We start from the raw sequence: 27,226 nt of genomic DNA, 5'->3' as shown, positions 1-27,226 counted from the left end.
CAACGCCTGGAAGACGAAAAACAAAATGAAAATGAAAAATGTGATACAATTTATAAAAACCAATCGAATATTCTTCTGAAACGTCCCACTCGAACTACGTGACCTAAATACACAGACAACTTAATCTAACAACATAAATAGACAACATAAACAAAACTTCAGGGAACATACAGAACATAGAATATAGAACAGAGAATGTAGAACATTCACAACATAGAGAAATACGATCTATGGCTTTTAATGCCGTCCAAAAATAACAGAGGTTGTGTTCTCACCAACACAATAGCGGACTAGTACCGAAGGGCCCAGGAAGCTGGACTTCAGTACCGAACCGTCAATCGACCTCGAAAACAGAAGAAGAAAAAGGGACAGAGATTTCTCATTCCACATTCGTATAATAATGCTTCCTTCATGTGTTTATTCTCAGGTCATATCGATTGTTTATTCCGATCCATTTTCTTACTCATTCGCATTTTCTAAAATTCTGATCAAGACCATTAATTTAAGACAGTAGATAATATTTAACCGCTAATCTTAAGGAAAAAATCATGATTGTATCATTTAACCATCTATAAGAGTTTGTATTTGTGTGTCTAAGTCTCGACCGAATCCATTCTATCTCTTCCCGCTTTCGGTTCTTCATTGAGTTTAACTTTCTTTTGCTACATTACCACCGAGGGACTAGAAAACAGTGTACACGAAAGAGAGTAAGGAATCATCAACCGAATCATTCCTATCACTAGCTCTAGTATTTTGTTTTTGTTTTTAAATCCTTCGATTATTTTACGACGTGAAATTGGCGCTGGTACGCCACTTCCATTCGCTAGTATATTATCATTACTTTTCCCCCTTATTGGAAACCCTAGGAAAGAGGAAAAACCGGGACGACTAATAGTGGAGACAGAAGGGCGTGCGGGTGTTGAGAGGAAACGTTTTGAAATAATTGGAGAAACAGAAAGAAAAAAGAAACGTGCTCGGGAATGTGTTCTCGTATGTGCAAGGCGTACAAATCGGCGTAGCTCTAATCGCCGCCGGCTGCATTTTTGGTAACATTCAATCAAGGATCAAGGACCCTTTGGCTACTACAGCCGTAGGAAACGCTAGTTTCGATATCTAAAATCCTCGTACACTTATTTACACAGAAATAGCTGTCAGCAACAGCGCTCAATCGATCTTCTCAATCGTCCGCAGTTCGTTAGGTGCTATCCTTTGCCTGGGGATATCAACACACAGAATCAAAACTTACACTTAATCCCGCCCATTTTGCTAGTACGTATCGAAAGGGATCGCAATGTAGATCTTTCACTAACTAATAAATATCGTTTGCTTCGGGAAGTCTGTTTTACTCTTTCGCGAAGGCTGTCCCTTTACTGATCGCCGTACAACGCCGTCTGTCAGCGACATTTTTGTAAACTTAGTTAAAAATAGATAAAACTCGACCTCGTGTTTACCACTGTACCGGTAAGCGGTCGCTTCGTGCCCATTAATCGTCCCTTATCGGAAGCAAATGAGCCTCGGAATTGAACACGTACTTGTCGAGATCGATCTCGTTCCGATCGTCGCTGAACAGCAGGTAGAAGTACTTGAGCGTTTCGCCCAGCCAGAAGCTTTCCATCATATCACGGGGCCGCGTGTTGAGCGGGTTTTTCACGTTACCGATAGAAGTGTAGCCGTTCTTTACCTTCGTGTAGCGATTGAACGCTTCAAAGATCGTCCAACCCATGTCCTGATACGTTCGGTTACCAGTGATGGCGTAGAAATAGTACAGACTTTCGACAAACTCCGGTCGCAGCAGATTGTGCGCATCGTTCGTCTTCACATAGATGTCCGTCTCGGATTCGCCGTTCACGTTGAAGTACGATATTTCCGGTGCTAGCTGGGTCGGTTGCTTCATGTACGTTTGATAGCACGTTTCCAGCAGATCGGTTGCCAGTCGCAGATGCGTCTTTGGCATTCCGTTCTTGTAGCCGAGCAGCAGCGTGCCGGGAAGGTAACACGTTAGATGGTCCATCTTGGGCTTGAAGTCCTTCCCATTGAGCAATTCGCCGATGTAGACGTGCTTTTCGTTCGGAGTTGTTCGCACGAGCTGATTCAGAACGCCTCGCATCGACTTTTGATAGTCTTCGATAAGACTGAAATTAGAAATGTTTATACGAAAAAGGTTAAAGCAGTGCACGACACTGTATCTCATCCGTTGGACACTCACTAGTCATCGGCCTTTTTGCCCGTCTGAAGCCACTGTTTCAGCAGATACTCGTAGTACGAGTCGGCGCGCGCTCCCAACGAAACCGTTGCAAAATTGCGAAACTGTCCTGTGTTAGCGTTGATGAAGATAGGCACCAAACCTTCGTTTTTATCTAGCTCGTGTATTTTAAGATTCACTCTCGATGCCACCTGTAAACATATTCCGGCGTGATAATACATTTCTTCATTTTGAACATTACTCCAAACTTTACAAACCTTTTCGAAGACGGGATTCTGGGAGGCACGGGACAAGTCGCGGAATTCCAGCTGGATGGTCGTTACCTCGCTCGTGGAACTGTCTGGCGACCATTTAGGCGCATGTGCGGCAAGCGATCCAATGTTCACGTCCGAAAACGGAATGCCCGACGGCGAATCGAAGCACGGCAACAACCGATTGCCGAGATCGATGGCCTTGTCGAGAAACATACGATCACCGCTCAGATGGTACGCACTTAACAGCCCACCAACGACACGGATGGTTACTTCAAACAAATTGACTTCACGGTTAATGTCAAACTTTAAGTACTTCTCGACCCACGCCCGCGCCTCATCGTACTCGTCCTGCAAATCCATAATGTAGAGCGTATCGAGGGAATCGACCAGAGTAAGGCCGAGCCCAAACCAGTCGGAGTACCCCATCGAGATGGGCTTTAAATTATCGTGCCCCCAGGCGTACTCCTTGTACCCTTTCCAGGAATGCAGTACGGCATCAACCACGGCCCGCTGTCTGTCGTTTGTTGGGCCCTAAAATGTGAAGTGTGAAGTAATGTAGCAACCTTCTGAGTATAATTTCTACACACAATACAAACAACATCAAGGAACTGACGACAGCAATGGTATCACAAGAGCATGCCAGACTGTACACAACACCCGCACTACCGTAAGCACATCACATACCTTAAAGTCTTTAGCACCAGCGAGCGGCGCACGTCGATTTTCCTCTAATACGTTTTCCTCGTTGTCAACAATCTCTTTCGGTTCCTGGTGGACAACCTCTAGCTGCATAAGGTTTGCTTCTGCCTGTTGGGCTACCGGCTTTGCAAGTGCCTCTTCCGTCGGAGGATTTGCCAGACTGTCGGTGAGCTTGATCTCTTTCACGACGGGGGAAGCTAATCGCTCATGCTACAATTCGTACCGACACCATAACCGGGCAGTTGCACAAGAAACAAAAGCGGCATAAGTAGCACAGTTGCAAACACGCGGAAATTCAAAGCAGGGAGAGACAATGTGACAAACGAAAAAGGACATTTTAAGACATTTGGTATCACAGGGATAGTGTCAACATCAAAGCATGTATATTACCCGTTCCTTGAATGGTGCTATCTGTATGTGCTCCATCGGATCGATCACCTCGGAGCTGCGGGACGGATCGTTGAACGGTAGCACGAAAAATATGACGTAAAAAATGCACATGCCGGCTAATAAAATGCACGCTAAATTCTTCTGGAACCTGGACAGCTGATTCCAGTGCTGCAACGCGGAAAAGCGAAAACAAAAAAGGACATTTTGTTCAGTGACCATGTGCTCTCCCTATCGAGCATGTTGCATGTTGACTACTCACCCGTTTTAAGCTTTTCCTAGAGCTAACATTGCCAACTATCAATGGATCGTTGCTGACGGGAAGAATGACCGATACATGTTCTATTTTGGCGTCCATCGTTCCCGCTGTACTTCTATCGGGGGGAAAGGGGCAAATGCGAGCGAAAAGAGCCGTGCTCCCGATTTGCTGTGCTGGCGATGGTAAAGTTTCAGTCGATGCAGCAAACACTCGTTTTATCTATCGTGGCGCAAACCAGCTCATCGTGATTTTCTTCCACAACGAACAATGGGGCCTGCAATCGGAGGAATGGGACAGATGCAAGGGATTCGCGGGGGGAGCACTACTTTTATCACGCCGGAACTACAACCGCTCAACCGCAGCCGGTTGGTGGGTTGCTGGTCAAGGGAACAGACCGCAGCACGGACGCTACATTAAATTCGACGATGGGTTTTTCTTTTCATTACCAATTAAACCAAATCGAGTAAATGTTATTTATATCCACTGCGGTGGCTGCTGATGAAAAACGTCAACAAATACAGATTGATGACGTTTTGTTTGATGTTTGATGCAGTGTGGCCAGATTATTTTGGCGGTTTTCGGTAGGCTCTCCAAAATTTTATCGGTAGTTTTCGGTAGATTAAAACTCGAAACTTAAAAGAACTAAATGCGAAAGAAGTGTTAAGCGGGATGGAATGGGGGGGGGGGGGGTGCTTATGCGCAAAATGAATGTTCCATCTCACGAGAATATGCATCCTTTATTTAGGATATGGATTAGATTTGGTTCAGCAGTTACACAAATGAAGATTTTTCTGAAATATTGATCTGAAAATTGAAATTCTAAGCCAAAGAATGACTAAGACATTTTTTTTTCTCAGTGGTGGCAAGTTCTTTTTCTCGAGGCTCCACGCGACCGCTTAGGGCCGCAGCAGTGCTCCATTGTATATGATTTTATCGTACGTGCTGTCATTTGATTTTCGCTGGATTGTTTAGATTGATCCCAAGCGCCACAGATTAAGCTTAAACGACTGGAAAATTGAATATCCATAGAAAAAAAAATGAAAACTCCACAGCTTCATTGGTTTGATCAATAGATGGCGTATTACAACTCATCATTATATTGCTATCCTTTTCTTGCAATGTGTTTCGACAAGTTTCATCTTATCATGACCTATATAGCCTTCTAACTTTCTGAGCAAAAATCTATATGAATGGTCATGTGGTCAGATACGTGGGTATCAACACCAACGACCATTACTCAAATCTCACTTGCTTCAGTGCTGGTGGTTTCCGTTGGAGTTTAGTATTAAAACAAGCGTATCGCCGTTCTAGTTCTAGCGATGCATAACTTCAGTGCGGAACCATACAACAGTACAGAGGAAATGAGAAAGCTCTCCTCCAAGCGATGAAGCTCAACTGGTTGGGGTATCCCACCAACAGATAGCGCTACCAGCTTTTTTGCTATTTTTAGAATGCATGAGTCGTTTGCCGTCTGCTAAACGAAGTCTTTCTATATTCCGTTTAGGTAGAGAGCTTGAGTCGTTTAGAAGCCGTTTAGTGGTCGTTTAATGGATTTGTGGCACATGGGTAGTTTTCGGTAGGCTTTGAAGTGTTGAGCGGGGGGGGGGGGTGTCGGAGATGGAAGCTAATCTGTCCCATGAAGAGCAGCACGAGAAAATAACATCTTTCATTTATTTAAAGAGATAGTTTAGATTTGGTTCATATCGGTCACATGAGGCCTTTCTGAAGTGTCGATCTGAAAATTGTACCAGGGAATTTAACCCAACAAATGATTGGGACGCTCGAACGCGACATCGAACATGAAAAATATATGGGATTTTACATGTTCGATGTGATAACCCATAAATCGAACATGTGAAGTCCTATACATTTTTCAAGTTCGATGTCGGGTTCTATTGCTGCTAGAGCGCCGGGTCACATATCTGTCAAATTGCATATAAAATTTTATCAGCGCGTTCGACTTCATGAGGTGCAGACACGGACCTTAGTTGTCTCTGTTGAACTTCTGGTTCTGGTTGCTAGTGATTACCATATTGAGTTTTATTCATTAAGTGATTTGGGAAATGGTTATATGACTTTTTGTTTAGTATTACGAAAATATCTGTGATTTTCGGTAGGATAAATGAAAAATCGGTAGTTTTAAGGGTAGTTTTAAGCTCATCTGTGAATCGGTCGGCATATCAAAAATCGGTAGGAATACAGATAAATCGGTATTTCTGGTCACTCTGCTTCACACCGGCCAACGGATTAAATGTCATCGAGCAAAACAAACGAATTTCACATTCCGCGTGCACTTTCTGTGTGAAGCCGGTAAATTTTCTTCGCAGAATGATAGACACAAGTGTGATTGTAGGCATATCCGCTACTATTGTATCGTTTGCGGTGGGATATGTCGTCGCAAGACGGTCTCCTCTGGATGATAGCAGGTCAGCTTCGGCGGAAAAGCAAGATACCAAAAACGAGGGAACCGACAAGGTAAACTATGAACGCCGGGTAGCCCCGGGGAATAGGTAAAATAGTACGTAAATTGTGAAATCATGTTGCGATTGTAGATTTTCGCCGACATGGGTGGAGAGTACAAAATGGTTCTCGTCGTGCGGAATGACCTGAAGATGGGCAAAGGCAAGATAGCGGCACAGTGTGGCCATGCAGCCGTTGGAGCGTACGAGAGTGGAGTGCGGAACACGCCGGCAGCGATCCGAAAGTGGCAGAACGGTGGGCAGGCCAAAATCGCACTGAAGGTGGAAACCGAAGAGGCCATGATGGAAATTTACCGTACGGCGAAAGCGAACAAGCTCAATTGCTGCCTAATACGCGACGCTGGGCGTACGCAGATTGAACCGAACACTAAAACCGTGCTAGCCGTTGGACCAGCCCCAAACGTGGCCGTGGACAGTGTGACCGGTCATTTAAAGTTGCTGTAAGAGCTGTCGTTCCCTCAATACAGTTTGCTTTTAAGAAGCCACCCAAACACAAACGGATGGAGTCATCGTTTCGATCGCGCAAGCAATATCCGAAACCCAATGATTGTCGATTTTGCATTTTGTTTGCAGGTTTTATTTCTGTACTTCACTATATATCCACCTAAACATAACATATCCGCATTTAGAACCAAAGATCACCACCCTCATCGTTATCATCGTTATCGTCTCGCACCTCATCCATCTGCAAGTTGGTCTTCTCATCATCGCTGTCGGAAATGGCCAGATCCGAGTGTAGCGTTTGCAGCGTCGGAAGGGCAGCAGGTGGCTGGGATGGATTGTCCATCGACTGAACAGTCGGGTCGGGTTGATACTGAAATTGCTGCTGCTGCTGCTGGTCGTTGGCTTCCTGTCTGCCAGCTTCTTGAGAGTATTCGCTGCTAGGAGCGTTCTGATCCACGGAATAGCTTGCTTCCGAAGATTGTTGAATGCCTGCGTCGTTGCGTCCTGAGTCACCTGTCTGCTGCCGGCTGGACATGCCTAAGAAATCACTCGGATCGTAGTTGGGGTCGATCTCCATGGATTCATCCTGGGCCGAGTTGTAGTACTGTGCACTGCTGAGCTGAACCATCGCCTCTGCTGCTTGCTGGCTGTCGTCCTCGCTTTGCGGAGGCATCATACTGGAGGTCGTGTTCGACTGCTCCAGCGTTACAGAGACGCCTTCATTATCGCTTGTGCCCACTTCCTCAAACTCTTCATCATCCGTTGAATATTGATGACCTGCTGCGTGGTGTGGGAACGAAATGGAAATGGTTAGAAACCCGCCGTTATGATCAAATTCAAACTCACAACCAAACGCTACGAACAATTTCCCTTCCGTGTCTGTGTAAACCGTGTCTATAACATCATTGCTTTCATTGCCTCTCGCGCCAAAGTATAGCAACTTTGACAACTTACCTCGTTTTTGTGCAGTGGCCAACCGAATGGGTTGGAAGGTGGATTGGTTTCGTGCGTCATAGCCAAAGCTATCCGGAAGTAGCGAAGACTGCGATTCGTTAAACCCGGCCGAAATGGCATCGCCACCGCCGTACTCATTTCCGTACTGGTTCGGGAAACTACCGTACCCGGAAGAAGGTCCTGGCATTTCGTCATAGTTGTCCGCACCCAGATTCATCCAGTTCATTTCGTATGCCGAAGCAGCTACGTTAGGATGCATCATCTGCGAGCTCTCGGGCACTGTGCTACTGCTGCTACGGGAAATTGCACGCGGTGCCTCCGTGTTGCCCACAAAACCTGCCATTCCGGCCACATTCGAACCGAGCTTCGGCCCAGGGCGGTTATATGAAGGAATGGCATTCGGTCGAACGATTGGGAAAGGCATTGCCGACTCGGAATAGGCCGTACCGTATGGTCGGCGGGCAAAATCTATCACATTTACAGAAAGGGGGAAAAAGTGATGCCTTTAAGTGGTTGTACACCTCAGCAAATGGCCGCGTTGGGGCTCGTGAATGAAGAGATTACATTTTAAAACTCGATAGACACAAAAACGTGAGTTTGGTTGCATTTAGTTACGCTGGGATTATGGGCCGAAAGGCAAGGACGATGAAACACAGCAAGCAGAAGCGAACGATAGTTAGGCGCATACAAGGTGTTTCATTTCACAAATGCACATTGAAATATTAATAACAATAATGAAAAACAATTTGAGGGGTCTTGCCATCGCACAACTGCAAGACGAAATGAACAGTTTCCATTGTTTTTTTTTCTTCAATCGGATAGCAACGGTTCGATTTAATAATATGATTTATGATCAGTAGTCCTTCTGGTATGAATGTACAGAAGAAGGTCGACATCGATGAATAGATTCTTTGATAAATATATTAGTGGATGAAATATCGGTTAATTTCAAACGAAGCAGCAAACGGTTATGTTTTATGTACACGAACACTTCCAGCCGAAGCCGGGGACGATTACAGATCTTCAAAGATGCACTTGTTATTATTAGTAATGATGTAATAGTACACGATCGACACACAAAACATTCACACACTGACACATATATACATAAAGGTAGCGATGAAATAATGTGAAAGAAAAACATACACACACACGCACATGTGCACCGTACTTACCATCGTCCTTGGCGGCTTTGCGTTGACGAGCTCGAGCACGCTTCGCCTCTGCCCGCGCTGCCTTCGATGCATCGGTTGAAGAGGGTGGTCTGTCGGGGTTGCTATCGTTACCGCCGTCTTCCAGGTCGGGCGTAGTGTCGCGAGAACCACCGGCTGCATCGCCCTTCGACTCCTGCTCATCATCCTCCCAGTCCATGTCATCGTCCTCATTGCGCGCCCGTTCCTGCACCAGGGCAATGTTCCTCTCCAAATGGGCCACGCTGTGCTCCATCGCGTCCAGCGCCTGCCGGGCGGCTTCCACCATCTGGCGGGCCTGCTTAGTAAAGTTTGCCTCGGCACCATTGTACTGCTCGCTGTTGTCCGCAATCAGATGCAGGTCGGCGAGAAAATCGATCCTCGAGTGGTATTTGTGCGAAGCGACCTTCTTCGACACCTTCTCCAGATCCATCGGTCGGCGGATGATGGTGTAGTAATCCTTCACCAGCCGCTTGTTGACCGGTTTCAGGAACGGCCAGCTTTCCGGCATCGATTTCAGCTGTCCATTGACGTACTCGCCCAGAATGTAGGACAGTGCGACCTGGTCGTCATCGTCCAGCAGTGGATTGATGCTTTTCTCGAGCCGCGTCAGCCGCTCTTCCCGCTCCTGTATGCTCTCCTTACACCGCTCGAGCAGGCGCTGGGCCGCGACCGTGAGCGAACTTTTCGCCCCATTGTACAGAGCCGAATTCTCGACGATCTGGTTGATGTCCATGAGGAACTCGTCGCGCGTTTGGTACTTCTTCTGCCGCACGTTGTCGCGTATCGTCTGCAGATCCATCGGTCGCTGCACGATCTTGTGATAGTCGACCACCTGCTTCGCATTGACCGGAAACAGGAACGGTTGCACGTCCTGCATATCGCGCAATTCGTTCAGCACCTGCTCCAGCACGGACGAAAACACCACCACCGGATCGGTGCGCTGGCGATTCGTGGTTTTGTTGTGCCGCTGCAGATAGTCGCAGTGTGAATCGCCCCCGACCCGGCGGCGCTTCTTACCGACCGCCTCCTTCGGAACCTTCAGTAGCAGCGTTCGGCGCTTCACGTCTTCGTGGCGTTTCAGCAGCTTACTGCTGAGCTTCACCTTCGTGCCGTCGACGTTCACCAGGTCGCCCTCGTCGTCAGCGTTCAGCTCCTTCTCGATCTCCTCCTCCTGCTCCTCCGTCATGGCAACGTTCAGCGAAGGCGTTGCCAAAATGCCCGAATACTGTGGACACGCTTTGTTGGTACGCATGTGGCCGACCTGACCGCAGGCGCCACACTTGAGCTTCAGGTCCGGCTTGATCTTTGCCTTTCGGCGCGACGACGACGAAGGGCTGTGCTCCTTGCCCGCTCCCGGGGTGCCTGCTGCGCCCGCACCGGAAGGCCCCGCCCCGGAACCGTCCAGACTGCGCCCGGATATGTCGAGCATGCGGTTGGCAAACGGTTTCGGCGTGTTCGTTTCCCGATCCCCCAGGCTGATGGGCGTACCGACCGAACTGTGCGGATTCTGCATTTGCATGCCGATCTTTTGCTGGTTCCGCTTGATACGCCGCAGCTGCTCCTGGATTCGTCGTTTCTCGCGCTTCATCTCCTCCTTCAGGGCTTCGTCGAGTGTGGCAAACTGGCGAATAAACGCTTCATCCTTGGTGGTGCGTATTTTCACGTACGCATCAATCACGGGACTGCGCCGCACCAGCTCCACGCGGGTGTACTCGCGCCCCTCGGCATTCTTGAAGGTGCGCGTGATTTTCAAAATCTTCGCCGTGCTCGACTGCTGCTCGTCCTTCATGCCTTCGTCGTCCTTTTTCTTCTTCTGCCCCGAACCACCCTGCTCTTCCATGATCTTTCGCAGCAGCTCTTGCCGCTCCTGTTCCTCGCGCTCGAGCGACAGCTGGGTGGACGTTTTCTTGTTCGCCAGCATGTTCTCCAGATTCTTGCCCAGCTCCTCCAGATCGGACTCCTCCGACGCGGTCGATTCGCCCTCGTCCGTGGACAGCACCTCGGACGAGGCTAGCACACGGTTCTGCAGATCGAAGATGCGCTGGCATTCCTCCTTGTAGCGCTCCTGGTGCTCGGCGATCGAGAACCGGTTGCCACGCGAGAACTTGTCCATGCCTTCCTCGCCCGCCTTGGCCTTCTCGGTCGAAAGCGTGCGCACGACGTCGATAACTTCCCAGCGGGACAGCTTCTTGATTTCCTCCTCCGGCACCTGGAACTTGCGCAGCAGTGCTTTAGCGTTGTTTAGCGACAATCGCCGCAAATCGGCATCCGTACCGGTGACGGTACGCTTTGGTTGGCTTTCCGTTTCCTCTTTGTTTTGTTGCTGCAATAGAATGAGATTGTTAAATAAGCATGGCGCAAAGATCCCACCGGCCACAAGCAAACAGTACACTCACGGTTGGTTTGTTGGGCATTCGCACGTAGGAAAACCCTTCCCCGCAGCCGGTCGGGTCGGCCGGTCCGTTCAGCTGCAGGATACACTTCCCCCGCATTGCCTGTATGTAGGCGCGGGTCGTATTCCACGGAGCTACCTTCACCTCATCGTCCATCTTCAGCTGCATCTCCTCGTCATCGTCCTCCTGCTGGGCGAAGATAAACTTCTCGCCGTAGCCCGCATCCTTCAGCCGCTGCTCGGCTGCGATCATGCTAAAGTACGCGCAGCACTGTTCCGGCGAAACCATCGCACGTATCTCCTCCTCCGACGGCAGCCGGAACTCGGGCTTAATGACCCAAAAGTTCGAATCCATGCCGGTGCGCTTGAAATCCGCACACAGCTTCAGCCGCTTGCGAATGCTGCTCTCCGAGTGCGCCGGGAACGCTTTCTTGATGTCGTCCATCCGGATCTTGCGCGGGTTGTCCCTGCTCTTCCAGAACAGCCGGTAAATGAACACCTGCAGAAAGTCACGCACGAAATTGTTCGCACGCTTCGAGTTCGGTCCGGGCACCTCGTACAGCGGGCACTCCTGGCCGGCCGTGAACAGGGCGTCCATCTCGCGCACGAAGTAATTGTTGCGGGTACGAATCACGAGAAAGTCTGTTTCCTGTATCGTGTGCGGATAGATTGGCGCCCGGTACATGTTGTTCTCGATCGCCTGAATGCACTGCCCGTGGTGAAGAATGCCCAGGAAGGGTGACGTGTGGGCGTAGTGCGTCTCGCCGAAGCGGAACTCGGGCGGTCCGGGATCCTTGCCCATTTTGCGCTTGTAAAAGTTCTTTATCTTCGATGCCATGCCGACCTGATTCATCAGCGGCGGATGTTCCTCGCAAAACTCGATCAAGATCAGCTCGCCATCCCGGCCGGTAAGATCTTCCGGGGTGCGCATGAAGAACACATCGCCACCGCCCGACGCAATACGCTCCAGCTCTCGCTGCTTGGCCTTCTTCTTGATGTGCTTCTGCAGCGGCAGCACCGGTTGCGGATTGCTGGAGGCGAGCGAACCGTACGAGTACTTTTTCATTGGCGGCCGGTGGAACATGCGCAGCTTCATCGGTCCCATGTGCGTCGGTACGAACGGTGCCCGCAGCTCTACGGTCGGTGTCGAGTGCTGCAGCAGGTTGCCACCGCCGACCTTGATCTTGAGCGTCGCCTCCGTCGATTTGGCCATGTAGAACACGTCGTTGGAAATGTTGTACGGATCGCGATCGGGGCTCTTGGGCGGCGGTGGCGGCGTGTCCTCCGCCAGCACGTTAATGACGCCCGCTTTGCCGAGCAGGATCTTTGATTTCTTCACGTGCGGATGGGGGATCTTCACCTTCGGCTGTGGCCCGGTGTTGCGCACGATCTTCGACGGATCGATATCGTCCGGAATGCAGAGAATAATGTTCTCGTCGTTTGCATCCAGCGTCAGGACCTTCGGTTTCGGGATCTTGGTCACTGCTTCCGCGTCCCAAATCACGTCATCCTCCCACTTGTCGTACACGAGCTCGTCGTTCTCCACCGGGAAGATGCTGTACCAGGCGTCCTCGTTTTCTTCCTGTGCCTTCTGGGCCGCATTGATGATCATTTGCGTTTTGCTCATCTTGCTACCGCTCGACCCTTTCGAGCCCGTGCTGGCGGGTGATGCTGGCAGCGTCTTTCCCGGCTGACTGAATGCTCCGGCGGTGCGTGAACCGCTCGACGGCAACCAGCCGGCCGCATTCACCTTCGAGTTCAGCTTCTGCAGCACCTTGTGCTTGATGTCGTTCCCGTCCCACACCACGTCGTCCTCCCAGTGCAGCTGCGACACCATCAGAAACGCGTCGTCCGGGAACGCTTTGTTGTCGGTGACGGACGTTACCGAAGGCAGCGCTTCGAGCTTTGCCGGATCCGCTTGCTTAAAGCCATAGTTAAAATCTTCACCCGTATCCGGTACATCCAACATGTCGTACCACTTTTGCGCCGGTCCGTAGCGCCAGTCGGCCACCTTAGGCTTCGAGTCGCCCTTGCTGTCCGACTCTTTATCCTTGATTTCCTTCTCCTCGTCCGCTTCGCGGCTCGTGAAGCGCAACTCTTCATCCGACGCCCACATGTCCTTCGGCGGGAGCGATGCGTAGGTCGGCGTGAAGTACTGCCGACGTCTCGGTTCGTCCGAGTCCGACGTCGAATCGGAACCGTCGCGCGGTTTCCTGGAGGACGATTGAGACTTTTTGTTCCGTCGTCGCCTTACGCTGCGCCAAATCTGCGGTAGGCTGGAAATTTTGCCCGGCCCGAAAAGGCGCGAGAAGCGCAACACCTTGTCCGGTCGAAAGTCGGGGAAGAACTCGCGCACGTCTACGTTTTGATACTTGGACGGTAACATTGCGGCTAGCGGGGTTTCTAGCTTTTTCGGTTTATCCTTCGAAGCGTCGTCCGTGGTTGCGGCAGTGGTAGAGGTGCCGGTAGTGCCGGTAGTACCGTCAGCACTAACCGGGGCCGTCGGAGGGGGCATAAGATCCTTATCGTCCACACCGTCCGCCCCACTGGCATTTTCTTCCTTCACGGCGGTCGTATCAGAAGTTCCTCGAGCATCGACGCGTGTGCACGGTATCGCCGCTTCAATATCATCGATATCATCTTCTACTTTGATATTCTTTTTGTCCTCCTCCTTCGCTTCATCGGTTTCCTCCGTCTTGCTTTACCGCCGGCGGAGGAACTGCTGACTCTTCCGCCAGCTCGGTAATGTCCGAATAATCCACCGCACAGTCGGCTTTGATTTTGTAGTTCGCTCCGTCACTGTCATCGTCGTAGCGTCGCCGATCGTCATCGCTCGAGGAAGAATCGTCACTATCGCTGTACGGGCGTCGAGTGGGCTTATCGGCATCGTCATCTTGCAGAACGTCCGCGAGAAAGGACGACAGACCCATGCGGGAGAGCGAAGACAGCTGCTGCTTTGCTTCCTCGTCAAGAAAATCCCCATCCAGGTGCCCATTTTCGTCGACGTTCCCGAACAGGAAGCCAGCCAAATTGAGACCTCCCTCATTTTCGTTGTCGCTGTTACTGTTACTCATGGTTTTGCAGTCGTTTGGATAATTTGCTTGCAAGAAAATTATTGTGTTAATAGAAATGTTGTCTGGCGTGCGTAATCCCGGTCGCGGAGGGGCATCATATGCACAACAATGCAGGCGGTGTGCAAAACAACAAACTGGGATTCACTATGCTGGATTCGTTTGCTCACTTTTGTGCTTCAATTCTATTGCGCTCGCTGCTGCAACGTTTATTCTAAAGAATAAACTTATTTGCAACGTTTCGAGCTTAGAGTTTCACTTTAATTTTTGTAAAAATATCTAGCCGCGATGCAGAGTTGCGGCGAGCGGGCTTGTTTTGAGTGAGAAGATTTTCACAACTACATACAACACTTGTCAAACTTCGGGAAAGTGTCCGAAGTTCGGTTGTTTTCACGTTGTCATGTCATTTAGGTATCACAGCATGCTCTATACATCTTGGTGAGGTATAATGATCGGAAACCGTACAAATACAGTATGTTCCCGAAATACGCGGTTCTCGATTTTTGTCGGATTTGGAGATATGTACGTGGTTTTCTAAATTTGGCTGAACAACTGTCAAATCAGTCCAATTTGCTTCAACAACTTTAGTATAAATTTCATTTTTGCTAGTGACAAGTACTCAAAAGTTCGTTAAACACAGTTGCACATCTGAGAGCCCTTTTCGATTCAAATTTTAACTGTGATTAAAATGAAAATTCAGTCGGGTCATGGCATGAAAATTGTTAATTGGATCGTAAATTTTACAGGAAGAATATGTATGCTTTTAGTAATTATAAATGTTAGAGGGTATTTTCAAGGGCTTTCTGTTGTATAATGGCAATCCGATGTTGGCTAATATTTTACCTCCTTCCTACACAGTCCTTGCTATGAACGTAAAGCGCCAGCTGTCTAGCGCTAAAGTTGTCTAGTCGCACTAATGTTCGGTGAAATATAATGAGTTTTCGATTAATTATGCTGATACATTTCACTTCAGTCGATTTAAGTGGCTCGTGTAACTCAGTCAATATGCCTTTTTTGTTAATAAACATAAGCAAAAAAATACAATAAGTTTAAATTTATTTTTTCAACTTCGGAAATAATCTGGTAATAATAATAAATCCTGTAAACAAACTGGATAATTTAACTGAATTATAGCGTTTTTTGTTATGACAATGTGCTTTGATAATTTTGAGCGAACGTCTTTTTGAACGGTGAACCGCGTATCTCGGAAACAGGCTGTAAATGTGGTACAGTGTTGCCAGGCAGCACCAACGCCAATTGTCAAATTTGAACGTAAACCGAGCATTTGTTTACATTGGCCATCAACGCAACGGCAACAAACGACGACGCTGCAGGAGCGAAAGTGCTTTACCAACTCGTACCCAAACATGGACCAAAACGGAAAGTTATCGTTTGCAGAATTTAACCAAAAACTTCTAAAATATATTTCAAACAGTGTTCATTGCGATGCGCAAGAGAAAGACATTATTTCGCGCTTTAAAAAACTGGTCGAACAGAGAGGTACGTGTTACGTTCTACACTCCATGGTTGTTGTTGATAACTAATGTACCGCTTGTATTGGTGTAGATGCCTGCCTTGCACAACTGCATAAGAAGAAAGAACTGGAACTGGTGTACTCGGAGGATATTAAAGGTTTGCAACAGCAGCACGCGAAAGCAGTCGAAGTGTTGGAAGGTATAGAAAAGAAATGCAACCTTCTTGCGCTAGAGCAGCTGTCGATTGATGGCGCACAGCTGCCGCTGAAAGAATCGACAGAACAGAATAAACCGCAAGGATCGACTGATCCATCACACCAAATGAATGAAATGTGAGTTGAACCATAGTATAGTGGTATGAATATATTTAATGTCACATTGTTGTCCCTTTTTAGGTTGCTTAACCGATTTTTGCGTAAATATTGCAATTTATACGTGCAGTTCAACGCTTGCGGCAGTGGAATTCGTGTCCTATCGTTAGCCGACAATCAATATTACGAGTTTTGTTTGAACGACACCACAAATGTTGCAGAATTGAGAGAACACATCTGGTCCAACTTAGCTGCCTCTAGTGGGCATTTGAATTCGTGGGAGAGTCTATTGTAGTTTGTTCTGATTTTTTTTTTAATAATAGACTAAGTTTCAATGCGTGTCTTAGCAGTAAGTGACGATACATCGAAAATGGACGCAGACTAGCACATTATTGAAATGAACAGTTAATTTTTTGCCGAAAAAATATCAATTACATTTTGACTTGTCTAGAAAATTGCTCCTGAATTGATTGTTTTGCGATGTATTATGTGCTGGCAGCTCGTCCCATCACTGCATTATACTCTTCAAAGAATCGATAACAAATTTGGTTATGAAGACGCGAATGAATAGCTGTGCGGTCACTTCGGGCTGCAGAAGGACGGTACTAAAAGGAATCAATCTCTGGTTGATATCATGGGTCTGTTTTGTGCATGGTACGGAATCCGTGCTTAGAAACAAGTAAGCATGTTAATACTCTGGTACAAATCATCGCTTTAAAAAGAAATATTAATGCATCTGAAACATAGTTCATTGCTTTTTTACAACTAATTATACTATAAGAATATACTTCAAGTTAGAGCTTTCTTTTGCTCGGTAGTGCTCGATTTTGATTTGAAATTTGTTCTATATATTTTTGAACTATAAGTTATCTTTGATCGTACATAGGCTCTCATAAATGCTGTAAGTCATTGAAAGCCGAGCCCACTAGTGGGTACACAGGCAGGTCTTGACCGACAACGGTTGTTGTGCCATAGAAGAAGATCGATCAATTAGTATATGTCCTCTATGCGCTTAGTACACGTGCGAGAAAGTGATCAAGATCCTAAATCGGATGTGAAAGGATCAAAAGAAGAGAAAGTATTCATGCGTCCCTTTCACTGTCTCAGTATTTTATCAAGCAACAAGCAGATTTCGAATATTGTATCATGAGTTTCTTGTTGAAATTTAAAAGTTAAGCAACATTCTTCTTCTTCTTCTTTGACACAACAACCGTTGTCGGTCAAGGCCTGTCTGTGTGCCACTAGTGGGGGGGGGGCTCGGCTTTCAGTGACTTATTGATTACACATATCAGGGTAATCAGTCCAACGTATGGGTATGGGAGCACACGGTTCATTCGGGGTTTGAACTCATCACGGGCATGTTGTTGAATCGAACGAGTTGTTGACTGTACCACCAGATCGGCCCTAAGCAGCATTAGCAAATGTTAAAAAGGTCCTTATTTACTGGAGAAAACAGCAAAAATAATTTGATTATTAATCATTCTCGCTTTACTGGTACACTGCATTCTGTTTATTGCATAACATGGCATCTTTGCTTTACAAAGTAGGGGCAGTGGGGGCATGATCTAAGCCCTATCTTTAAGCTTATCTTAACTCGATGGATTAAAGCTGTTGGTCAGCGATGGCGCATTATAGTGCTATCTTTTTGGAAAGGTACAGGGTGGCGTTGTTTCCATGTGTAGAATGGTGGCGTTCTAGTAATTTTACAGCTAAATGATTTTAAGTAATTTTTATTCTTTAAAAATATGAAAGTTCTCTAGAAATATCTGACATAACCATACTTGATTGTAAAAGTATTTTTAAATTTGAAATTGCATACAAAAACGCCCATCATGTAATAGCTGCTCTTCTGTAAAGTGTAAAGCGTGGCCATATCTTTCCTCCGGTATTAGTTTTTTAAGCCAAAGCTGTACACAGCAGTTTGTCCGTATGTATGCCCACTTCTAAAACCATGCTGAGGTAAGATGTTGAAGCGAATCGGTTTTTCCTTTAGGCCCCAAAGAACTTTATGCTAGCGTGTGTTAATATATGCATCGATTGTAGGCTCTTGAGGTTGATAAGCCGCTCAACCAGCGCCAAGAACGACCACCAACCCTGTGCATGTTGTGGGGGAACATAAAACAACCCACACCATCAAAGCGGTTCGATCCGAGTGCGTTCGTCACGGCCTACGCTTGCGCGAACGGCTGAGATGGGTTGGAAGGGGATGATGGGGGGCTATAGCCGGAGGTCTAGGGATGGGGATGAAGGGTTGCTGTTTACACACCTATCGGGACCGGTTCTTCTCTGCCGCCGTACTCCAAGCGCACTCTCACTCTCTCTCTCTCTCTCGCTCTTTCGAGTCACTCTGTGATTCGTTTGTGTGCGTGTGGCCGAGGGGCAGCACATTCCGCTTTGCGCGAACCGTAAATGGAACCCGCGCGCGCATCTCATTCATTCTCGCTTGCAGTGTGTATTTGAACGGCTTAAGGGACGGTCGGCAGCCCGCATTGTTCGGTTGTTTACCAGCGTGTACCAGCGACGAGAACCCGTTTGTGGGAAGGAAAATCTAAACCGAAAACAACCACCAAAGTTTCAAGGTAACTTTCACCAGCTTGTGTGCCGAAACGCGGCAAGAAGGGCATTGAAGGGCGGACAGTAAAGGGGCCCTACAGGGCCCGAAAATAAGGGAGAGAAAGCATAGAGGATTGTGATTGTGTGTGTGTGCGTGTACGTTTCAAATCGTGTCGAGATGATGAGAACATCGCTGTCGAGTGATTTGTGGTTAGCGCACCCGCTGCTCCCGTGTCTCCATCGCTCGTGGCGCTATCAGAATAAAAACGCCCAAACCAACCAGACGAAACCGTGGCAGATAAAAATGGGGGTCCACCATCAGCAGCACCTTGCACAAGCTCGTCGGAAGGATTTAGTCGATGGTGACTTTGTGTCACTGGCCCCGCTTGCTGGCTGCGAGGGTGATAAATAGGCAAATAAGTAACGGCAGGTACAGCAGAAAGATACGCTGCAGCCCGGTCACATGCGCCGGTGAAAAGACCGTGCTCTTATCAGCACGGCCGCGGGTCGAAGAGATGGATCGCGCAACCCGGTTTGGTGTGCAATGGTGTTTAGCGTCAGAAATGCCAAAGTATTTCGTAAACATCGATTTCCAGATTTTGATAACGATAAAACGGGTTGACACCGGGCTGTGATTGTCCTAGCAGAGTGGGTCTGCCGTGTGCTGTGGCGACTGCTTTTCATTCAGGCTCGCGCGTTCTAATCTACCCAGTTTCCGGTGACGGGACAGTTTGGCCGTAGCCCGTAATCCAACCGGTTATGTTTTTGATTGCTTTGCATCATCCCACCAACCACCCACCCCTTCACTGCATTGCCAAGCATCGTACGTGGTAGGGGCGGAGATGTTTCGATTGCGACTCTAACCATCACCTTGCGGACCACTGCTGATCAACATCGGTTTTTGGGGGGCATTTTCATCGGCCCCATACGGGCCCCAACTTCGATTCATATTCGCTTCGCTTGCGGTGTTGTAGGGGTCACACAAGAGGTGGGAAGGTGTGTGTGTGTGTGATGTCATGTTAATATTCGTTGTTATTTAGTGCTGCTAGCGTGCTTCGCGGGTGACATCATTTTGAAAAAAATAGTCACCACAAAATAGTTGGCAGAGGGTGTTATGGGGAGTTTGGTGGTGGGGGGGGAGGGATTGGTTCCGAGAGAAGCAAACAGTGGTGGTCACGCCAAGCTGAAGGCGATTTGGTGCTTTGGTGCGTTTTTTTTCACCCCTCCTTCGAACGCTTTGCTGGTTGGAAGATTGTTTTTAGTTTTCCCTTTCGTGTGTGGCGCTTAAGATCTTGCTCGATCGTGTTTTTGCCTCTCTTTCGCTCCCTCGCAATCGTGGCGATCGTACCGTGTACGGGTGAGCCGAGGGTGTACGATCTTCAGTGTGTGTGTGTGTGTGTGCGTGTGTTTGGGAAGGTTTGTTTTGAACGGGTTGGGAAAAGAAATGAAAAAACGCTCCTCTACCCTTCCTTCACCCTGCAACTAAGATGATGATGGCGCTAAAATTGAAAGTCTTTCTTTTCGGATGATTATTGTGAACTGTAATATGGGTAAAAATTTAATTTAGACGCAAATAAATCCCAGATGGGGACAGCAATCTTCTTCCATTCGAATGTGATCATGTGTATGTGTTTGTGTGTGTTAGAAATTTGTAAGTGGCACTTTTGTCCACACCACACCCATACGGAGCGTTTTGAATTTATTTAATTGCCATTAGTCAAGTCGCGGTGAAGCAAAACTTCAACCTATTCGACGCTCGATTTGGTGCAGCGTGGCACGAACGGCATGGAGCAGAGGTCAGGGCGCTTGTGCAGGTTGAGATCATAAACAAACGCTGGAATCGCTCGCGGATGACGACATCCATGCCTGCTTCACGACCACGCTTATGCTCATGATCATGTTGATGATGATGATGGTGATGATGGCACGCCTTTACTTTGGATTCGATCGATCGACCATTGGCGGTGTTCTAATCACCTTGGGCTGTCTTTGTGCCGAAGCAGCGGGATCTTAATTGGAGTTTGAGTTTGAGTTTAACAAACAAACAGGGAAAAAATCGCAACACGATTTAAGTGATTTAAGACCCTATTTTACAAAAAAATCAAACGAGCTCTATCTACGCCTATAGAAGAAATTGATTGATCTGTTCTGAAAATTAGAAATATTTCAGAACGTTAGAAGTCAAAGAATTTGCAACCTTTGTTCAGCAATAATTCAGTATTATCGCAAATCACCCTAACGAACCGATTGCTTACAGAGTTGGAACTGTTTTTGATGAAAGTCATTCCAGCACGTTTTGGTGCAGCGAGCCGCAAACAGTTGTCGCCGTTTTATGAATTCGGAACACCACTCGAACGTGCTTCAATAGTTTACATACTTAAAGGGCAGTCCCTAATTGACTGGTTTACTTGACGATACCTGGAAGTATGTGGTTTGGCTCATGTGGGTCACCAATTAGCCTACGCAATGGAGGCGACGTGCGCAAACGATACGATGCGTTTCACCTCTTTAAAAGGGCTGCGCGTATGTGTGTGTGTAACACTCCCTACGTTTGAAATATTATTACTGGGCTGTATTTAGCGTACACTCAACTGTTGAATCCACCCACCTGACTGCTAGGTGATTTTAAATAAACAGAAAGAAACAACATTGCAACAGGGTGAAGTAGGCTGTAATACTAAGCTGCTCCGCTCGTTGCATTTCGTTTAACACACAATTCTTCTCCCTCGCACCTTGGAGTGGTAAAGGCGGGTGTTGACATAGTTGTATGTGTGCCATCGGAATGTGTACGCGTTTTAAGCGCAATTTGGAAAAGTGCCGTACAAGCATTGTCTGCAGTCGCGGGGAAAATTGAACCAACCAACCCCTCTAGCTCGAACGAACAATGAGCGAAACCCTTCCACCCACAATTCTTATTCATATTCTTTCCGTACTATAGTGGTGCATTTAGGCGGTGCATGGGCGGGGTAAGTGACTGTCAAGAAAAAAGGAAAAAAGAAAAACAAATACATAAGTGTTGGATCGACGTACAGGTTGTGGTAGGTGTTGGTTTTGTTTTGATCGTTCGGTTCGTGCCGTGTGTTCGTGATAGTTGGTGAGAAGGGATTGTAAGCGGGAGGGATTGATGGGAGAGGTGAAGATGAATGAAACCATCTTGGAATAAACCCTTCGGTGATCATCGAATCGAAAGGGGTGAATTTGGAAAGATACATTTTTAATTGCACGAAGATGAGGGCGTGTAACAGGTTGGCTGATAAGTCCCCGGTCTGACACATAGATGGTGCCGCTAGTATTAAATGCATATTTTTTATATAGTACCAACCTTCAAATGATTCGTGTCAAAATTTGACGTCTGTAGGTCAATTAGTTTGTGAGACAGAGCGTCTTTTGTCAAGCAACTTTTGTATTGTGTTGTTCCACCAAGACAACGCACCGTGCCACAAGTCATTGAGAACGATGGCAAAAATTCATGAATTGGGCTTCGAATTGCTTCCCCACCCACCGTATTCTTCAGATCTGGCCTCCAGCGACTTTTTCTCGTTCTCAGACCTCAAAAAGATGATCGCAGGGAAAACATTTGGCTGCAATGAAGAGGTGGCCGCCGAAACTGATTCCCATTTTGAGGCAAAACCGAAGGAGTACTACCAAAATGGTATCAAAAAATTGGAAGGTCGTTATAATCGTTGTATCGCTCTTGAAGGGAACTATGTTGAATAATAAAAACGAATTTTGACAAAAAAATGTGTTTTTCTTTGTTAGACCGGGGACTTATCACCCAACCTGTTATAAGGAAGTAAACAGTTTATGTAGTAGTATTAAAAAATTCAATTTTTGAAACAAGTATCGAAGCTACTTTAACCTTCATTTCTATAACCACCTACCCGGGTATGTTTTACTTATTCTTTTTATTATAACGTTTTACTGGATTATCGAATTGATCCAAAAAAAATTAGAATGCCTAGAGAAACATGTTTTAAAAAATTGGTAAAAAATTCAGAATTTTTCAATGATTTTAAATGTGCTTTAAGAAATAAAATCAACTTTTACCCCTTACTTCTATAACCACCTACCCGGGTAGGTAATACATACAATAAAGGATTTTGGTTTGAATTAGTCGCTAATTTTGTAATGATATGTATAGCAATGCATGTAGTTATATTAATATAATCTATTCCAAAAGTTTTCTAGCTCTTAACATTCTTCTAAAGTCACATAGAATAAATTATTGCCCCGACAGTCGGGAAGACATGGCGGTGTATTAGTGTCAGTTGAACTAATTGCTATGCATTCAATTTATGTAACTAAAAGCCATACTTCATAAATTTACATGAAAACAAGTATTGTTATTATAAGTTAAATAAGACATTTTTTTGACCAATAAAAATACAAATCCCTTAATAAAATGTACTACCTACCCGGGTAGGTGGTCATAAAGATGAGGGTGTATTTTTGGTCATAGAAACGAAGGTTAAACGATTGGTGTGATCAATGCATGCTTCGTGACATTTTTGCAACCATCGCTTGGTCAGTCACTATGTCATGTTCTTTTTTTACTGTGATCAGTTCTGCAAAATGTCACTGACAAAGTCATGACAGCTCTACTGTGATGATCAGAGGTGAGACTCAAACAGTTTTTATAACCTGCTTGGTGACATTGTGTGCAACCAACTCTTGGTCAATCACTTGGTCGCGACATTTTCGTTGGATTGACTCGTTGGATTCAAGCACTCGCATGTCGTGATGCACATTCATTGAAAATGCTCATTGCTGGTATCAAGCTACCTCGGATATATTAATTGTTTTCGTTGGTGAATATCTCTTGATGTTCATGATATTTTGCAGCACTGGTTACGATACCTGCAACGATAAAGGGAAATATACATGAATAATTTGAACAGATCAAAGTACTTATAACAATACATTAGTGTACATCCAGCACATGATTTAAGAACGTTATTAAATAGTTTTGATAGTGATACATTTCAATGTTTGAGAGTTGTCATATATTTACTTGACCATCAAGTGGAAATTAAAGCGTTAGGCTCAATTTCGTTAAGTTTGTTGATGGAAGGGTTTTAAGCAATGCATACGTACAAGTGCATTAGATCGCAGAGGCAACACGTCACGCAGGCGATTGGAAATGTAGTTCCACATGCTGAAGAACGGCATGTGTTGTCTATTTGAAGCAAGCTGCACTGCACCAAACCAACCCTTCGACGGCGGCCCTCCGAATTGGAAAAAGTGTCTTCACTTTATTGTTTCTAAAATAGTTTCTCTTAAGACCCTTAAACCCAACCACCCTTCTCCCTATGTCTTCGCATCTAGGGCTGTATATTTAGCTGCATCTGTTGGATTGTGTTTTCTTCCCTATCCACCATCTTTTTCTCCTCTAAATCTAACGAAAAATTGTTTAATGTATAAACAAAAACCGCATGGTCGAAAACACGTTGCACTCTTCTCTTGGCAGCACAAAAATAGTTAGTCGGATTTATTTTTTTATGGTTTGCTCTCGTAGCTGCGTGAGCTGAGCACACCCAGCGCTCCAGGGTAAATCGTGTGTAAGCGTGGTTTTGATGTTTCGGCCGTTGTTTTGGGCGCGATTTGAATTTTACGAGAATATTATGTCGATTTCTTCTCTCCCACTAACGGACACTCTTCATTCACTGGTTTGTGCGCGTCTGGCCGTCGATCTTGCGGCGAGTATTTTTAAAATGTCCGCTTCGGTGTTGTTGTTTTTGTTTTTGTTTCGATGGTTTTGTGGCTTCCGTTCGAGTTGGGTGGTGAAACGAAGCTAGAAGATGTTGTGCGTATGTTAAAAGTAACTTAATAAAGTGATTACACAGCTCTTTCAAAGCTAGATGTTAATTATATAAAGGTGCTGAAATGTTGAAGTAAGTGTAATTGAAAATGTAAGAATTTGTTCGTCGCTTATTGTATTTGCAAAGTACTAATAGATCACAAGTAGGAAGGATGAAAAGTTTGATCATTTTCTTTAAATCGGGCATATCTCCACTTAATTTTGTTCATCTGTGATGCGGCCATTTCTATTTTTATTTAAACCAATAAAAAATTTCTTGGTGTTTAACGTTTTTCAAAAATCAAACTATAATTTTGGATATTTTTGTTTAAACTTTTATAAAACAATATTCCATTTATTCCATTTAATTTTTCAATTTTATTTCCACAGAAACTCTTACCAGTATGGCAAATTTGCTGTGGTCCATCATTTGGCTGATCGTGCTAATCGTGGTCGGCTTCTGGGTTGCGTTCTTCTGTGCGGGTTGGTATGTTCTCATCTACCCGCTAACGGTGTGCGTGCCGGATATATCGGTAAGTAGTTCGGTAACGAAAAAGAATCAATAAAAACCATGTTTTACAAAATGTAACAAATTCTTCCGTTTCCAGGTCGTGTCCGATTTCCTTCTGATGGGAGCACAGTTCGCGCATTACTGTGCCAAGTGTATGATGGAGGGAAAATCTCTGTTCTAAGGTCGCCGATGTTTATGTTCATATGATCAACGCATCGATGCATACGTGCACGCAAATTGTGTGTAAGTGTGTATTGAAGTAAAACGCAACATACAGACAGGGGAGGTTAAACAGGGAGGAATCGACCAGAAGACCGCATGGTGTTATGTTTTAAATTTTACAATAGCAGCATTAATTAACATTATGTTTTGTAAGTGTAAAGTCTATGCGTCGATGAGCAATAAATATAATTGTGTTGACGGTTAACGCGTCTATTGTTGCTGTTTTTTTTTTAATTTGACTCATCGTTGTTTGAGGTATTTGTTTGCCACAGGTCACTATGGGTTCGTTGATTATTATTGCCTACACACATATCGTTAGCAATCTATTTGATTAGCGCCTACATAAACAGACAAATCCATTACGTTGATTGTCGACGGAGGGGGACGTGATCGGGTAACGTTATATTGGCAGTCGCGAATATTGCCATGTTAAGAATTATTTTGGCCAATTTTTGCATACGTTACAGTAACTTTTAAAATAAAATAAATGAACATTCCATCGACTAGGCGTGGATCGACCACGAATTATTTCCCAATCCTACGACTCAAGGATTCCGAGCTCGTTAAGTATGAAGTTGAGAATATAACATATACCAAAGCTCTCGTTGTTATTTATGAAATAAAACATTTGATCGTAACAATCTACGCTGGAGTTGTAAAAATTGTAATACTATCAGCCTGATCTCGAGTCTCGAACGGCAGTCGATTGGAACAGCGGACTTCAAATCGAACGGCCAAATATTGGAATCATGCCAACCAATTCGAACGTTTGATTGACTCTTTGAAGATTTTTAACTGTCCAACACGAATAGAAATGTAAAAAATCAATTCTTCTTGGTCGAATCTTCGTTAAATTTTCCATATCACTTGCCGTTCGACTGTATGTTTAATTATCTTAAAAACTTTTTAAAGCATTTGATGTATGCAATATATGTATGATATAAGTCACCTATGTTGCAGCCATAACACACAAACAAGTCACTAAGAACCTCATATTAACATTATAAAACTATACTTAGCGGCCTGATATAAAACGCGGATCTGCTTCACTCGAGCTCACTGCATAACTATGACTATTATCGCGACGACGCAAATCTGGCTGTATTTATCAACCCTTTCAAGTATGTAATACGACAATACAGGGTGCGACAGAAAGAAAAAATATATATTTTTTAAACAATTTTATTTTGACTAAATTCATGTCCCTTGGTATTGAACAATAAATTATGAATTAGATTTTTTTACTTATATTTAAAAAACCGTTAAAAATTGACATGTTATTGCTATGCTAATATAATAACACAAAACATTTGTTGAAAACATTATTGCTGTATGCGACAAGATAGGTTTCCTGCCCCTGGAGACGATACAATGTTTGCCGTTGATTGGAGACATTCAGACTATGGCGGAGCAAAGAGTGACTAATAAATGGTTGGATCGGTGCGATTCAACGGTTGGGATATATTGAGTGTTTTGAAGCATCAAATGATATGTTCATATGAGTGTTCATATGATCGCCATGTGTCAAATCAGACCAACCGAAGGAAGATGTATACTTTTTTATCCGCATGATATCAAACGCTTTAGCAATTTAAATTTGTTACGAAGAACTTAATGATCATACCAATTTGATAAAGCCAAGGGCCTGAAGAAAGGTCTATCTTGGTTCTAAGGATTACCAAGGTTTATGTTAATAATATTTTTTTCAAACTACACAATAACACTATTAATGAACATTATGTTTTGAATAATGTTCATAATGTAATAATGTTCACGGTAAATGCTTCTTTAGTTGCTATTATTTAATTTTATTTAAAGGTTCTCAAAAGGTTTGACATAATAATGTAAAACTCCGCCAAATAATCGATTATACCCAATTGATTAATGATCAATTTGAGTAGCACCTACACAAACACGTAACGCAACTAAGTTGAATCTTACTAAGCGCATTCATGATATTCACTTGTGTTGGTAATTCTTAAACGATAAAACCAAAGAGTACATATGGATCATATCTCGAA

General features: G+C 45.4%; 5 protein-coding genes and 1 long non-coding RNA gene across 7 annotated transcripts; 3 read left to right on the top strand and 3 right to left on the bottom strand.

Annotated features, from left to right (window-relative positions):
- Positions 1–414: 414 nt before the first annotated feature.
- LOC120895336 (endoplasmic reticulum mannosyl-oligosaccharide 1,2-alpha-mannosidase) lies at positions 415–4,324 on the bottom strand. Of its 2 annotated transcripts, XM_040298611.1 has the most exons (6): positions 3,806–4,323; positions 3,547–3,714; positions 3,142–3,366; positions 2,461–2,988; positions 2,207–2,394; positions 415–2,132 (listed from the first exon to the last, which is right to left on the bottom strand). In XM_040298611.1, exons 1-6 carry the CDS (start codon positions 3,899–3,901, stop codon positions 1,484–1,486), a joined length of 1,854 nt encoding a protein of 617 aa, XP_040154545.1. In that variant the 5' UTR covers positions 3,902–4,323; the 3' UTR covers positions 415–1,483. The 2 variants fall into 2 exon arrangements, with proteins under 2 accessions (XP_040154545.1, XP_040154546.1); XM_040298612.1 differs by lacking the exon at positions 3,142–3,366 and having other exon boundaries at positions 3,806–4,324.
- A 1,725-nt stretch (positions 4,325–6,049) lies between these two features.
- On the top strand, positions 6,050–6,779 carry LOC120893684 (probable peptidyl-tRNA hydrolase 2). The gene is made up of 2 exons (XM_040295705.1): positions 6,050–6,277; positions 6,355–6,779. The coding sequence occupies exons 1-2, from the start codon at positions 6,131–6,133 to the stop codon at positions 6,724–6,726; spliced, it is 519 nt and encodes a 172-aa protein (XP_040151639.1). The 5' UTR covers positions 6,050–6,130; the 3' UTR covers positions 6,727–6,779.
- Positions 6,780–6,829: 50 nt separating this feature from the next.
- LOC120893683 (transcription initiation factor TFIID subunit 1) lies at positions 6,830–14,664 on the bottom strand. Its single transcript, XM_040295704.1, is given in 5 exon segments — positions 6,830–7,506; positions 7,681–8,148; positions 8,856–11,196; positions 11,270–13,967; positions 13,969–14,664. Coding segments are annotated over 5 exon segments (6,477 nt in total). The 5' UTR covers positions 14,340–14,664; the 3' UTR covers positions 6,830–6,907.
- Positions 14,665–15,647: 983 nt separating this feature from the next.
- LOC120894546 lies at positions 15,648–16,929 on the top strand. Its single transcript, XM_040297198.1, has 3 exons — positions 15,648–15,836; positions 15,903–16,143; positions 16,207–16,929. The coding sequence occupies exons 1-3, from the start codon at positions 15,704–15,706 to the stop codon at positions 16,415–16,417; spliced, it is 585 nt and encodes a 194-aa protein (XP_040153132.1). The 5' UTR covers positions 15,648–15,703; the 3' UTR covers positions 16,418–16,929.
- A 1,629-nt stretch (positions 16,930–18,558) lies between these two features.
- On the top strand, positions 18,559–25,410 carry LOC120895661. Its single transcript, XM_040299197.1, has 3 exons — positions 18,559–18,701; positions 24,863–25,005; positions 25,081–25,410. Exons 2-3 carry the CDS (start codon positions 24,877–24,879, stop codon positions 25,162–25,164), a joined length of 213 nt encoding a protein of 70 aa, XP_040155131.1. The 5' UTR covers positions 18,559–18,701; positions 24,863–24,876; the 3' UTR covers positions 25,165–25,410.
- Positions 20,358–23,527, bottom strand: LOC120895662. Its single transcript, XR_005738369.1, has 2 exons — positions 23,317–23,527; positions 20,358–21,649 (listed from the first exon to the last, which is right to left on the bottom strand). It is a non-coding gene; the product is annotated as an uncharacterized LOC120895662 (long non-coding RNA).
- Positions 25,411–27,226: the final 1,816 nt, after the last annotated feature.

The sequence above is a fragment of the Anopheles arabiensis genome, chromosome 2 (genome assembly GCF_016920715.1).
Source record: "Anopheles arabiensis isolate DONGOLA chromosome 2, AaraD3, whole genome shotgun sequence".
Classification (NCBI taxonomy): Eukaryota; Metazoa; Arthropoda; class Insecta; order Diptera; family Culicidae; genus Anopheles; species Anopheles arabiensis.
This window is presented reverse-complemented; position numbering and strand designations above follow the sequence as displayed.